We start from the raw sequence: 14,814 nt of genomic DNA, 5'->3' as shown, positions 1-14,814 counted from the left end.
ACAATAAAGTTCAGCCATTCATTCTGACCTATCTATTAAAAAATCTATTAAAATTTTTTATAGATTCCTAGATTTAAAAAAAAATCTCAGAAAATAATCCCCTCAATTTGTAGCTGAGTAAGTAAACAAAGGTTCAGAGAGAGCAAGGCTATGGGCCCAAGATCTCAAAGCTCCTGAGATGAGATAACAGGCCAGCAGGAGTTCCACGAATAGCGGTTACTGCTGAAAGCCAGGACAGCAACTTCAGTTAACGGACTTCAAAAATAATGTGTTCCACCAGAGCTACTAACAAGTAGGAAAAGGGACATACTGTCATCTTTTCCTTGCCTAATTTCAGCAAGAAAAGGAAAAAAGGTAGTAAATTCCTAAAAGATACAATAGCAAAAGGGGGCACAGAAGAAGGATTCTCAAAGTAGGTGGAAGAATGGGCACCAAGAGCTAAAGGTATCATAAGTTCAGCTGCATGAAGTGAGCAAGTGTGGTGGAAAAGACTCTGACATGGGATGACCTTAGCAAAAAACCTTCCACAGCCTCAGTGGGTTGTATGAAAAGTTTCTTGGTTCTAACTATCTCCATGTGGCATCCAAAATGAATGCCAGTACTGTAACCAAATTCTAAAGAGAAATATCAGAAAAGAACTAACATCCCACAATGAAGAAACATCTTCAAAGAAGATGTTGTTATAAAAATACCACAAAAGTACTTTCCAACAAATTCCAGACCTAAAAGTAAAGCTTTAAAATGAAGCTCCAAGCACAGAGTCTTGAATCCTTTGCTCTGTGCCTGAAGAGGCCCATTTAAAGGAAGGCACTTCTAACCAGATAACACTGTCTTTATTCTACCACACTTATGGGGCAGAGCAATGAGAAAGCAAGGTGGCAACTGGACCCTTTGAAATCTGAATGATCTAGAGCAGGGGACAGCACACTTTTTCTATAAAGGGCCAGAGAACAAGTCTATTAGGCTTTGCAGGCCATAGGTCTCTATTATAGTTATTCAACTCTGCTATTGTAGTTGAATACACCCAGAGACAATGCATAGCTGAACAAGCATGGTTGTGTTCCAATGCAACTTTATGGATGCTGAAATTTGAATTTCACATAATAATCATAAAAGATTATTCTTGTTTTGATTTTTCTAATGATTTAAAAACATAAAATCATTCTTAGCTCATGGGCTGTACATAAACAGTCAGTGGGCTAGATTTAGCTGGTGGGCCACAATCTGACCACCTCTGGTACAGAGCATTTAATTGTCAACTGAACTGAACTTGAATGTGGATGGAAGATGGAAACATCTGAGCCCAGCTCCTAGGAAAGTTAAGTTAGAAAGCAAAAAGGTAGAAACATGTTTTTCTTAAAGAGCTTCAGGTATTTACCTTAAATCTCTTCTCTTGCTGAATTCCTCTGGTGGTATTATCCAGGGCAGGTCTTGAGGAAGACATTCTAAAACTTCTGAAGAGAAATCAGAGAAATCCACACCATACTCTGTTAGTATTCCTTCTGTTTCAGGCTCAATTTCACCAGCCTGCCCAAGACTCTTAGCCAGCTGCCTGTGGACAAGACAGAGAGAAACAAGTGTGTTAGTAAGTAAAGGGAAGACAGGTACCCATTTCCTCTCTAAAACTGACCCGAGTAGGAAAGTCTTCAAAATCCCTTGCCCTTCCCCCTAGAAGGAACACCCTCATCAGTGAATGAGGGGCCAAGCAGAAGAGACAATGATATACGTGGCCTATTAAAGCCATGACTACTGTGTAATGTTAACTTTCTTCAGGAATTCTGTCCTAGGGAGTCCAGCCAGACAGCTTTCCTTTGGACTCCAGCAATTGTTTTTAATGGAGAAGTCAAACTGATATTGTTAAAAGCTTTTGTCAATTTTTTCTCTTGTTTACCTTCAGAGACAATTCTTATCAACCCAGTTTGTTGTTAAATCATTAGTTTCACAATCCCTATACCTTAAGTCCTGCTCACTAGATTAGATTCAATGTTTATATTTCACAATTCTACAAATTTTACCTTAATATTTTAAAGTATTTTACCTCAACACAAAAGTAATATATGTTCAGAGAATTTAGAAAATACAGAAATGCACTGAGATGAAATTTATCTGTAATCCAGTCACCAGGCAAAATGCTATTCACATTTGAGGGTACTGGTTTATTAAAAGTAAGATTGCATTTAATGGGATAGTTCTGACATTATGAGTAGGGCTCCACCTTCAGGGGGCCGATCTCACTCTTTATCTGTGGGTCACCTATACATATGTCAAAACTGAAAGCTCCCATTCTCATATATACTGGCATACCACATATAGACCACAAGTTACATGTTAAATACAGACATCCAACAGGAAATGCAATATATGAAGCAGCTGCCTTTGTAAAGGGTTCTGGAGAGACCAAAGATGGCTACTTCTGTTTTGCAGGTCTACCAGAGTGATCTAGGAATCCGCTCTCAGCTCTTCCTTCAAGGAATTTAGATCTGCCATTAGAGTCTTTTCTGGGATAATTCAATTTCTTAGAAGAAGATACCATTTCTGATGTAAGGGTAGATGCCTGGCCGGCAGAGTCCTTAGGTGCACAGTGGTGGAAGGGGTGGAGGATGTGACTGCCTCATATATAGACTTCCAACAAATTCCCATTTTCAGCCTTGCTACTGGAACACGGCAGTGGTGGCAGCAAGGCTGGCCCCATTTCTCACACGCCAGCCAAGAGACAAAAGCCCACAGTGGACACATGCACCTGCCCACCAGCACAGGCTCCAGGTAGCATGTGAATTCCTTACGTACAATGTAGGCTCAGATCAGGGTCTTTTCCTCACATCTAGATGGTGATCTCCCAGAAAGCACATCAAAAAGCCAAAGATAGCAAAAATACAAAGTAAAAAAAATAACAGAAAGCTAACTGGAAGATCCACAAATATTTGGAAATTTAAAAACTATGGGTTAAAGGGGGGAAAAAAGAGAATTTTAACTGACTAGAACACAACATCAATATTTATGAAAAACAGCTAAAACAGGGCTTTCAGGAAATTTTACAGCATTAAGTGCTCATTTTAAAAAAGAAGAAATGTGTCAAATCAATTTCTAAGCTTCTACCTTAAAAACATGAAAAACAGAAAAGCAAATTAGATCCCAGGTAAGCAGAAAAAAAGAAAGAAGAAAGAAGAATCAATGGATAGAAAATCGGGAAAGAAAAACAATAAACTAAAATCTGATTCTTTGAAAAGAGAATGAAATAGATAAGTTTCTGGTGAGGCTGACCAAGAAAAATAAAGAAAGACACAAATTGCCAATATCAGGAATGAGAGAGGGAACATCATTACAGATCCTACAAGCATTAAAAGTATAGGGAAAAAATTATGAATGATTTTAACCCAATAAATTCAACATCTTGGATGAAATGGATCAACTCCATGAAAGACACAAACTGTAAGATTATTCAAGCAGAAACCCATATCTAAATATTCCTATACCTATTTAAAACCTTCTTGCAAAGAAAACTCCAAATGGCTTTACTGATGAATGCTACCAAGTATTTAAGAAAAAATTAATACCAATTCCACACAAGCTTTCAAATATAGAACAAAACAAAATACTTTCCAACTAGTTTCATGAAGTTAGCATTACCTCGATGCCAAAATCAGACAAAGAATACATTAGATCAATATCCGTCATGAATAACTTTAAATTTTGAGCAAGCTTTTAAATTTTAAATCCCACAGACTTAAAATTCTGATAAAATATTAGCAAACAGAATTCAGTAATATATAAAAAGCATAATACATCATGACCACATAATTCAAGATTTGTCCAACATTAAAAGTCAATCAACATAATTAGTCATATTAGCAAATAATGAGGAAAACATATACAATCCTCTCAAAAGATGCAGAAACAGCATTTGACGAAATCTATCCATGATCAAAACTCTCAGCAAATGAGTAATGAAGAAGAACATCCTCAATTACAGCTAATGCCAAACTCAGTGGGGAATGACTAAATTAACTTTCCTCTGGATTAGGAAGAAGAGAAGGGTGTTCACTCTCACCAGCACTATTAAACATGGTATTGGACATCCTAGTGAATGCCATTAAGCAAGAAAAGGCATACAAATTGAAAAGAATGACTTCCACATTGCATGTAAATGGGTCAAAGGACTATCACTCCCATTATAGAAATGGCCAGCCCCCTACATAATGCCTGGACTCTCTTTATAGAAGACCTCTCTCATTCTATGAAAGTCCAGTAGCCAGCACACTGTATGACTTAGACTCTGTTTCTACTCAAGACTCTGATTGTGAAGAGAATGACACAAAGACAAAGAAGTGCTTAGAATTCATTCATGGCAGCTAGAATGGTTTCTAGTGACAGTAGTGGCATATCAGTGTCTGGTGGCAATGCTGTCCTGAAAGGTAGCAGTAAGAATTGTTGGCATTATGACCAAACTTATCCTGATAAACAGATGATGGCTGGACTTCTTGCTCTTGCCTCTCCAGATTTGCCTTGGTTCCTACCCATGACTTCCTCAGGACAATCAAGACTCTTAATTGTTTCTGTGAGTCCTTCGATACCCTTCTTCTTTTTTTTTTTTTTTTTATTGGTCCCTCCCTCTTTCTTGGAACACGTTTTCCCCTTGACTTCTGAGAGCCCACTCTCTCCTGGTTTCCTTTCAATGCCCCTGGCCACTATCCACCCCACCTCCAGCCCCATGATTCTGAATGTGCTACATGCTCTCAACTCCTGGAAGCATCTCTCTATTCCTGCTCTCACCTCTGAGAAATCTCTCTACACAACACCCATCTTTGGGATGTCTTCACTTGGATATCTAAATGGCAGCCCAGCTCTAACATGGACAAATACTATTTGGATGGCCCCCATTCTCTTCTATCTGCTCCTTTCCCAGTCTCTCCCATCACAGTGGAAAGCACTGCCATCCACACAGCTTCCCACCTTGAAGCTTCTCTTTCCTTCACTTCCCAACCGCCCTTCTCAATCTATCCGCAAATCTGATCGCTTCCACTTTCAATTAGTGCCTGAATCACACCTCTTCTCGCTGGCGAGCTATCCACTGGCTCCGCTCTGCTCAGACTCCCACCTGGGCCACCTGATGTCCCAGAGACAGACACAGGGCTTTTCCCCTTCACTCCAGTCCTTCCACCCCTTCCACTGTTTTTATCTCCTTTTTATCCCAATACCCTTCTAATAAATTCCTTTTCCAACCCAAGCTGGTTTCTTTTTCTTTCTTTCTTTGTTTCTTTTTTTAAATTGATTTCAGAGAGGAAAGGAGAGGGAGAGAGAGATAGAAACATCAATGTTTAGAGAGAATCACTGATCAGCTGCCTCCTGCATGCCCCACACTGGGGATGGAGCCTGCAATCCCGGCATGTGCCCTGACCAGGAGTTGAACCTTGAGCTCCTGGTTCATAGATCCACGCTCAACCACTGAGCCATGCTGGCCAGGCGAGCTGGTTTCTTTTGTTTGTACCAAAAATGAAAACAGTTGAAGACTCAGGTCTCACTAATTTTCAAAATGCTAATTCATTTTCAAAATCACTACATTATTACCTATGTTCACTAGAACAAAGTTCTCACTGAGTATGTGGAGAATCTATTGTCACTATCTTTAAAATTTGAAGGGCATTTTGAAAATTCATTAGTATTTTGAAAATTATTGAAACCTGAGTTACCTCCAACTCACCTAAAACCATTTATTATTTTCACAAGTTCATGTGGTTCTGTTTTCTACACCCATCTCTTAATACTAATGTCTTTAACTGACTAAGTTCTTAGTTGCAAGCACAAGAAACTAACTCTGGTTAGAAAAGGAATTTATTGGAAAGATATCAAAGAGTTCACAGAAATAGTAAGAGACTTGTAGAACCTGAAAAGGGGATAGAAACAAAGAATTACACGCTCAACTTCTAAATTCTTGATTCCAGACTAATGGGAAACTTAGGGGTTTTCTATGTATATCAAAAAGATACTTTGAGTCACTTACAGGATAAGATGGGGGGAAATTCAAAGGGTAATAAATGATCCTATATAATGAAAAAGAAACATGTAAATTGACCATCCCTCTGCTACACTCACCAGCCAATCAGGCATGAGTATGCAAATTAACCCAACAAAGATGGCAGGTTAATTTGCATACACAGGCACCAGGCGGAGAGTAGAGCAGGAGAGCCGGTGGCTTGGGGGGACGTGGCTCCCTTGGTCGCTCCCCCCAAGCCGCCAGGTGGAGAGCAGAGAGGGAGAGCTGGCGGCTTGGAGGACTTGGCAGAATGAAAGGCCATGGGATGGAGACAGAGCAGGAAGGGAAAACCAAGAGGGCAGGGAGCACCAGGAATTCTGGGAATAGTAGTTCTGGTGGCAGCCCAAGGACCGGAAGCGGAAGCCCAGACCGCAGGGAGCACCAGGAATGCTGGGAATCGTAGTTCTGGTGGCAGACAGATCTTCTAGACCAGGGGTGGGCAAACTTTTTGACTCGAGGGCCACAATGGGTTCTTAAACTGGACTCAGAAGAAGGAGCTGCAGCCGTGTTTCCCAACGTTGCCATGTTAACACTGCTGCTGGTGAAGGAGCGGAGGGGAGAGCAAGAGAACCCTCCGCTCTTTCGGCTCCGCGGGCCGGATAGAACAGCCGAACAGGCCGGATCCGGCCCGCGGGCCGTAGTTTGCCCACGGCTGTTCTAAACACTAGAGCAAAGTGAGCCTGGAGCAAATTACTGTTGCAGTGGGGGATGGAGGGAAAGCAAAGGTGAGAGACCTAAGTAAAATCAGAGTGTCTAGAAAAAATTAAAGGGACAATATCCTAAAACTTCCAGGACATCTCCACCAATGAAGCAAAGAAAAAAAAAAAAGCCTCTATTATTCTGTGAGCAACAAACCAAACTGAGTTGGGATCTCAGACAACTCGCTCATATGATTGCAAAGACAGACAGAAACTCCCAGATTGGAGAGGGCTCCACTGAGGGCTCCCAGATTGGAGAGGGTGCAGGTCAGGCTGAGGGACCCCCACACCCCTCAGTGCACGAATGCCATGCACCAGGCCTCTAGTTATATCATAAAAGTCATGGTCTCACTAAGCTTTTTATGTGAGAAGTTGGGGGTACTAATCAGAAAGGTGAAATTCAGAGAACCAGATTTACACACACACACACACACACACACACACAATATTACATAGGACGATGGCTGATTCCAAATGACCTTCCATTCTCACAAGTCATAAGTGGACTATGATAGTATTATATCCATTCTAAGGGTTGTTTCTAAAAAGACAGTAGAGCAGCAACTTCCTGCCTGCAACAGAACTTCAAGCAATATGTCCATGGTCTACTCTGGCTGAGGAAAGGTGGTCTGATGGATAAGGACCTGAAAGAGGCAAGTTTGGAGGACTGGTGACCAGGACACCTGGTGAAGACATGTGGATGAAATGGACCTACTGAAATGAGCCCAGAATATGACTATTTGTATTCCATGAGAATGCTCAGCAAAATACTTCCACTGTGGAGGCAGAACAACCTGTTCTAAGAATGTCAACCAACCTCATTCTCTAGCACTACAGTGTTTTTCAATGGGCATAAGTACAAAGTACATGTTAGCAGGAAATTAGCTCCACAGTATGAACTTCCTCTTACTAAAGATGACCTGACTACCACCCCTGCAGGACACCAGTTTGTCAGCACCAGCTACCAACTCTGAGCCTCTGACACAAAAGCACAGCAGAAGAACCCACCAACTATTTGATGGCGGGTTAAGTTCACTGAGCTCTTCTGTGATGGAGAGCTAATTCTGGGTTTATATTTGCTATCTTCATTTGTTCTACCTACTTGGCTTGTATAAATACCACAATCCATAGATTTACCAAATATCAGCCATTATGTTATCACATTCAACATTATAATCAACAATTTATCCTTATAGAAGTAGCAAAGCCTATTGAAATCACTGATTAGAACGGTGTACTGACAGACTACATTGAGAGGCAACACCTTCTCAGGATAAAGTACTATTCTCCAGATAGAACATTGCTCTTAGTACCCTAGAGCCATGTACATGATCTGGGTGGGGAGGAGTTGAATCTTTCAATATCATGCTTAAAACCTAACCATAATAATCACAGCAATACTCACCTCTACAGCTGGAAGGTTTTTAGTATCTCTGGGGACACTATAGTAATTCCTCTGAATTGGAAACTAAGACTCTAAGAAACCTGACTGATATAAATAAGGCATAAAATATACTGCCCACTTCCTTCCTGGAAAAATACTTGCAATTCAAGCCAGCTGAGAGATGACTCTGAGGTAAGGATTCAAGAATGGCAAGTCATAAGTCACACAAGTTCAGGAGGCACACAGAATTCCAAGAAAGAAGAACCCAAAGAGGCCCACGCCAAGGGATATCATAATTAAAATGCCAAAAATTAAAGACAAAGAGAGAATCTTAAAGGCAGCAGAGAAAAGCAACTTGTTACCTACTAAGAAGCTCACATAAAGCTGTCAGTTATTTTCTTCAGAAACACTATAGGCCAGAAGGAAATGGCATGAAGTATTCAAGGTAATGAAAAACAAGGATCTGAAATCAAAACTGCTATATCCAGCAAGGCTATCCTTCAAAAATAGATGGTAAAACAAAGAGCTTCCCAGACCAGAAAAAAAGGCTAAAGGAGTTTATCACCATCAAACCAATATTGCAAGAAATGTTAAAGGGACTGCTGTAATAATAAGAAGAAACAGAGATATAGGAATAAAGAATTAAAATGGCAATAAATAAGTACCTATCAATAATCACCTTAACTGTAAATAGATTAAATGCTCCATTCAAAAGACATAGGGTAGCTGAATGGATAATAAAGAATGACCCAAATATATGCTGTCTACAAGAGATCCACCTCAGAACAAAAGACTCACACAAGATGAGAGTGAAGGGATGGGAAAAATTTCCATGCAAATTTAAAAAATAAAGCTGGGATAGCAATACTCGTATCTGACAAAATAGACTTCAAAATGAAGGCTGTAACAAGAGACAATAAAAATCATTACACATACTAAAGGGGCTGATCCAACAAGAGGATATAACCTGTTAAAAATATATGCACCCAATGTAAGAACACCTAAATATAAAAAAACCTTCTGGAGGATATTAAGAGATCGACAGCAGTACAGTCATATGGGGGTGGCGGGGGAGGGGGGGGGACTTTAACTCCCTACTGATTTCACTGGATAGATCTTCCAGGTAAAAAAAATCAACAAGAAACAGTGACTCTAAATGATACACAAAATCAGATGGATTTAATTGACATTTATAGAACATTTCACCCCGAAGCTGCAGAATATACATTCTTCTCAAATGCACATGGGTCATTCTCAAAGATAGACCACATATTAGGACACAAAACAAGTCTCTACAAGTTCAAGAACATTGAAACTATATTGATCATCTTCTTAGATCACAATAGAATGAAATTAGAAATCAATTACGGTAAAAACACTCAAACACATGGAGGCTAAAGAGCATGTTATTAAACAACAAATGAGTTACCAATGAGATCAAGAAAAAAAAGAAAAGACTTCCTGGAAACTAATGAAAATGAACACACATAACCTAAAATCTCTGGGACACAGCAAAAGCAGAACTGAGAAGGAAGTTCATAGCACTACAGGCCTTCCTCAAAAAACAAAATTTTTAAATAAACTATCTAACCCTACAACTTAAAGAATTAGAAAGAGCACAACAAGAAAAGCCCAGAGTAAGTCAAAGGAAGGAAATAATAAAGATTAGAGCAGAAATAAATGACATAGAGACTAAAAGAAAAATACAAAAGATCAATGAAACCAATAGCTGGTTCTTTGAAAAGATAAACAAGATTGATGAACCTTTAGCCAGACTCATCAAGAAAGAAAGAAGACCCAAATAATTAAAATCAGAAATGAAAGTGGTGAAGTAACAACTGACATCACAAAAATACAAAGGATTGTAAGAAAATACTATGAACAACTATATGCCAACAAGCTGGACAATATGGACAAAATGGACAAATTCCTAGAAAAAAAAGCACAATCTTCCAAAACTGAATTAGGAAGAACCAGAAAACCTGAATAGGTTGATGAAACTGAAGCAGTAATAATAATAATAATAAATACCAGCAAACAAAAGCCCTGGTCTGATGGCTTCACAGGGGAGTTTTACCAAACATTCAAAGAAGAACACCTATACTCCTCAAACTATTCAAAAAATATCTAAGAGGAAGGAACACTTCCACACTCTTTTTGGAATTATCCTAATTCCAAAGACAGATAAAGACAAAGAGAAAGAGAATTATAGGCCAATATTCCTGATGAACATAGATGCTAAAATCCTCAACAAAATGTTAGCAAATCAGATCCAGCAATACATTAAAAATATCAGACACCAATACCAAGTGGGATTTATTCTAGGGATGCAATGCTGGTGCAATATTTGCAAATCAATAAATGTTATACATCACATAAATAAATTGAAAGACAAAAATCACACAATCATATCAATAGACCCAGAAAAAGCATTAGACAAAATCCAACACCCATTTTTGATTTAAAAAACACACACACAACTTTCAGCAATGTGGGAATAGAGCAGTGGTTCTCAACCTTCCTAATGCTGCGACCCTTTAATACAGTTCCTCATGTTGTGGTGACCCCCAACCATAAAATTATTTTCGTTGCTACTTCATAACTGTAATTTTGCTACTGTTATGAATCGTAATGTAAATATCTGATATGCAGGATGTATTTTCATTGTTACAAATTGAACATAATTAAAGCATAGTGATTAATCACAAAAACAATATGTAATTATATATGTGTTTTCCGATGGTCTTATGCGACCCCTGTGAAAGGGTCGTTCGACCTCCAAAGGTGTCGCGACCCACAGGTTGAGACCACTGGAATAGAGGGATCAGACCTCAACATAATAAAGGCTATAAATGATAAACCTACAGCCAACACTATTACTCAACGGGCAAAAACTAAAAGCATTCCCCCTAAGAAAAGGAATAAGACAGGGATATCTGCTTTCATCACTCTTATTCAACATAGTATTGGAAGTCTTAGCCACAGTGATCAGAGAAGAAAATATGAAAGGCATCCAAATTTGAAAGGAGAAAGTAAAACTGTCATTATTCACAGATAACATGATATTGTACATATAAAACCCTAAAGACTATCTACTAGATCTTCCAGATAAAAAAATCAACAAGGAAACCGTGACTCTAAATGATACACTAGATCAGATAGATTTAATTGACATTTACTGGATTTAATAAATGAATTCGACAACGAAGCAGGATACAAAATTAACACCCAGAAATTGATGGCATTTTTATACACCAAAAATAAATTCTCAGAAAGAGAAACTAAAAAAAAAACAATCCTATTTACCATTGCAACAAAAAAATTAAGATACTTAGGAATAAACTAAGGAGGTAAAAGACTTGTAGTTGGAAAACTACAGGATGTTGAAAAACGAGATAGAGGAATATATAAACAAGTGGAAGAATATACTGCCATGTTCATGGATTGGTAGAATTAACATTATTTAAATGTCCATATTACCCAAATCAATCTATAGATTCAATGCAATTCCCTATTAAAATATCAATGGCATATTTCACAGATCTAGAACAAATACTCCAAAAATTTATATGGAACCAAAAAAGACTCTGAACAGCCACAGCAATCTTGAGAAAGAAGAATGAAGTTGGAGGAATTAATACCAAATATCAAGTTATATTACAAAGCGACTGTAATCAAAACAACCTGATACTGTAAACAAGAACAGGCATATAGATCAATGGAACAGAATAGAGATCCCAGAAATCGACCCAAGCCATTATGCTCAATTAGTATTTGACAAAGGAGGCAAGAGCATACAATGGAGTCAAGACAGTCTCTTCAATAAATGTTGTTGGGGAAATTGGACAGGTACATTCAAAAAAATGAAACTAGACCATCAACTTAGACCAGCCGTGGGCAAACTATGGCCTGTTTAAAATGAATAAAATAAACAAAAAAAGAGACCGTACCCTTTTATGTAATGATGTTTACTTGGAATTTATATTAGTTCACACAAACACTCCATCCATGCTTTTGTTCCGGCCCTCCGGTCCAGTTTAAGTACCCATTGTGGCCCTCGAGTCAAAAAGTTTGCCCACCCCTGACTTAGACCATACATAAGAATAAACTCAAAAAGGATAAAAGACTTAAATGTAAGTCATGAAACCATAAAAATCCTAGAAGAAACCTTAGGAAGCAAAATCTCAGACATCTCTCATAGCAATATGTTTGTGGATGCATCTCTAAGGGCAAGGGAAACAAAGGAGAAAACAAACAAATGGGACTACATCAAAATAAAAGCTTTTGCACAGCAAAAGAAACCATCACAAAATGAAAAGGGAGCCCACTGTATGGGAGAACATATTTGCCAATGATACATCTGGTAAGAGGTTACATAATTTCCAAATATATAAGAACTCATATATATTATAACAAAGGGAAGATAAACAATCCAATTAAAAAATGGGCAACGGAAAAAAAAAAAAGCCAAGGACCTAAATAGACACTTCTCCAAAGTAGACATACAGATGGCCAAGAGACATATGAAAAAATGGTCAAAGTTACTAATCATCAAAGGGATGCAAATTGAAATGACAATAAAGTATTACTTCATACCTGTCAGAATGGCTACCATCAACAAATCAATAAATGACAAGTGCTGGTGAGGATGTGGAGAAAAGGAAACCCTAGTATACTGCTGGTGCAGCCACTATGGAAAACAGTATGGAGTTTCCTCAAAAAATTAAAAATAAAACTATCATTTGACGCAGTGATCCCATTTCTAGGAATATATCCTAAAAAAACCGAAACACCAATCAGAAAGAATATATGCACCGCTATGTTCATAGCAGTGTAATTTACAAAGGCTAAAATCTGGAAACAGCCCAAGTGCCCATCAGTAGATGACTGGATTTAAAAAGTTGTGGTACATTTATACCATGGAATACTATGCAGCTGTAAAAAAGGAGGATCTCTTACTCTTTGAGATAGCATGGAGGGACCTGGAGAGTATTATGCTAAGTGAAATAGGCCATTCAGAGAAAGATAAGTATCACATGATCTCACTCATATGTGGAATCTAAAGAACAAAATAAGCTGATGAACAAAATAGATCCAGAGACATACTAGCACAGAACAGACTGTCGAATCTCAGAGGAAAAGTGGGGGTGGGTAGGTTGATGGGTGGGAAAAGATTAGATAAAGAACTTATAAGCATACTTGAGGCCCGGTGTATGAAATTCGTATACGGAAGGCGGGGGTCCGCTCAGCCCAGCCTGCACCCTCTCCAATCCGAGACCCCTTAGAGGATGTCCGACTGCCAGTTTAGGCCCGATCCCAGGGACATCCCTCTCACAATCCTGGACTGCTGACTCCTAATTGCTCACCTGCCTGTCTGCCTAGTCGCCCCTAACTGCCCCCTCCCCCCCACTGACCTGATCGCCCCACACTGCCTCTGCGTGCCAGCCTGGTTGCCCCTAACTGCCCCCCACTGCCGGCCAGGTCACCCCCAACTGCCTCCTCCCTGCCAGCCTGGTCGCTCCTAACTCCCCCCCCCACCCCGCCCGCCAGCCTGGTCACCCCTTACTTCCCCCCCTGCTGGCCTGGTCACCCCCAACTGCCCCTCTTGGCCAGCCTAATCACCTCCAACTGCCCCCTCTGATGGCCTGGTCGCCCCTCACCACCCCCCCCACTGGCCTGGTCGCCCCATGCAGGCTGTTGTTCAGTCGTTTGGTCATCCGTCACTAACCCCCCCTGCCAGCCTGGTCGCCCCCACACAGCCTGCTTGTTCAGTCATTTGGTCATCCCTCACTAACCCCCCCTGCTGTCCTGGTCACCCCACACAGCCTGCTTGTTCAGTCATTTGGTCATCCCTCACTAACCCCCCTGCCAACCTGGTCGTAGGCAGCCATCTATGAGAATGTGATGGTCAATTTGCATATTACCTCTTTATTATATAGGATATGCATAACCCATGGACACAGACAATAGTGTGGTGAAGGCATGGGGTGGGGGTGGGTGTGGACCAGAAGCAGTCAATAGAGGGGGAAAGGGGAGCATCTGTAATACTTTCAACAATAAAGACAAGTTAAAAAAAAGAATGGCAAGTCATATTATATAAAAGTAACTCATATATTATATTGAGACATATGAAATTGCCAATGTATTTGACCATTTTTATCTGTAAAACACAACTTCACATGATTCTACCCTATAGTATCAAAAATCACATAAAATAATTAACTATATATATAATCAGATAGCATAGATAGTTTCTTGGAGAAGTATGAGCAATGAGGTACATCATATAGAGGTTATTAGAGAATTAGACTAATGTTAAAAGAAATACATTCTTACATGGGGTGGGAGTCTCAGTAACAATCTTTGTGAGGCACACTTAAAACACAATGGCCATTCTTACCTGATGAGGCTGGAGTGGCCAAAAAATGATTATCATATACCTGAAGTAGAAAAGGGCCTAAACACTTAAACAGAAGGCATTTTATAATGTCTAACTTTTAAAGAATAATAAAACATCCACGAAGAATTCATTATTCAAGGATGAGGGAAAGAGAAGCCATCCCAGGTATTCTATTAAAAAGAAGTACTGCATTAAAAAGGAAGAAAGGAACAAGCAAAAGAAATAGCAGAAGGATAAAACATAGTCTACAAATATGTGGTCATAGAAATGATTGTCTTGACCATAGATATTTGCAAGACTC

At 39.4% G+C, this 14,814-nt stretch overlaps 1 protein-coding gene across 10 annotated transcripts in view; it reads right to left on the bottom strand.

Annotated features, from left to right (window-relative positions):
- Positions 1-14,814, bottom strand: part of DIS3L2 (DIS3 like 3'-5' exoribonuclease 2) — a 342,664-nt gene that overhangs the window by 163,950 nt on the left and 163,900 nt on the right. For all 10 annotated transcript variants that reach the window (XM_059703557.1, XM_059703561.1, XM_059703558.1 and 7 more), the window contains one exon: positions 1,379-1,552. In XM_059703557.1, the coding sequence (XP_059559540.1) occupies positions 1,379-1,552 (174 nt within the window). Of the gene's footprint in view, positions 1-1,378; positions 1,553-14,814 lie in introns of those variants that run through there.

This window comes from Myotis daubentonii, chromosome 7, assembly GCF_963259705.1.
Source record: "Myotis daubentonii chromosome 7, mMyoDau2.1, whole genome shotgun sequence".
Classification (NCBI taxonomy): domain Eukaryota; kingdom Metazoa; phylum Chordata; class Mammalia; order Chiroptera; family Vespertilionidae; genus Myotis; species Myotis daubentonii.
Note: the sequence above shows the minus strand (reverse complement) of the source record. Positions and strands in the feature narration are given on the sequence as shown.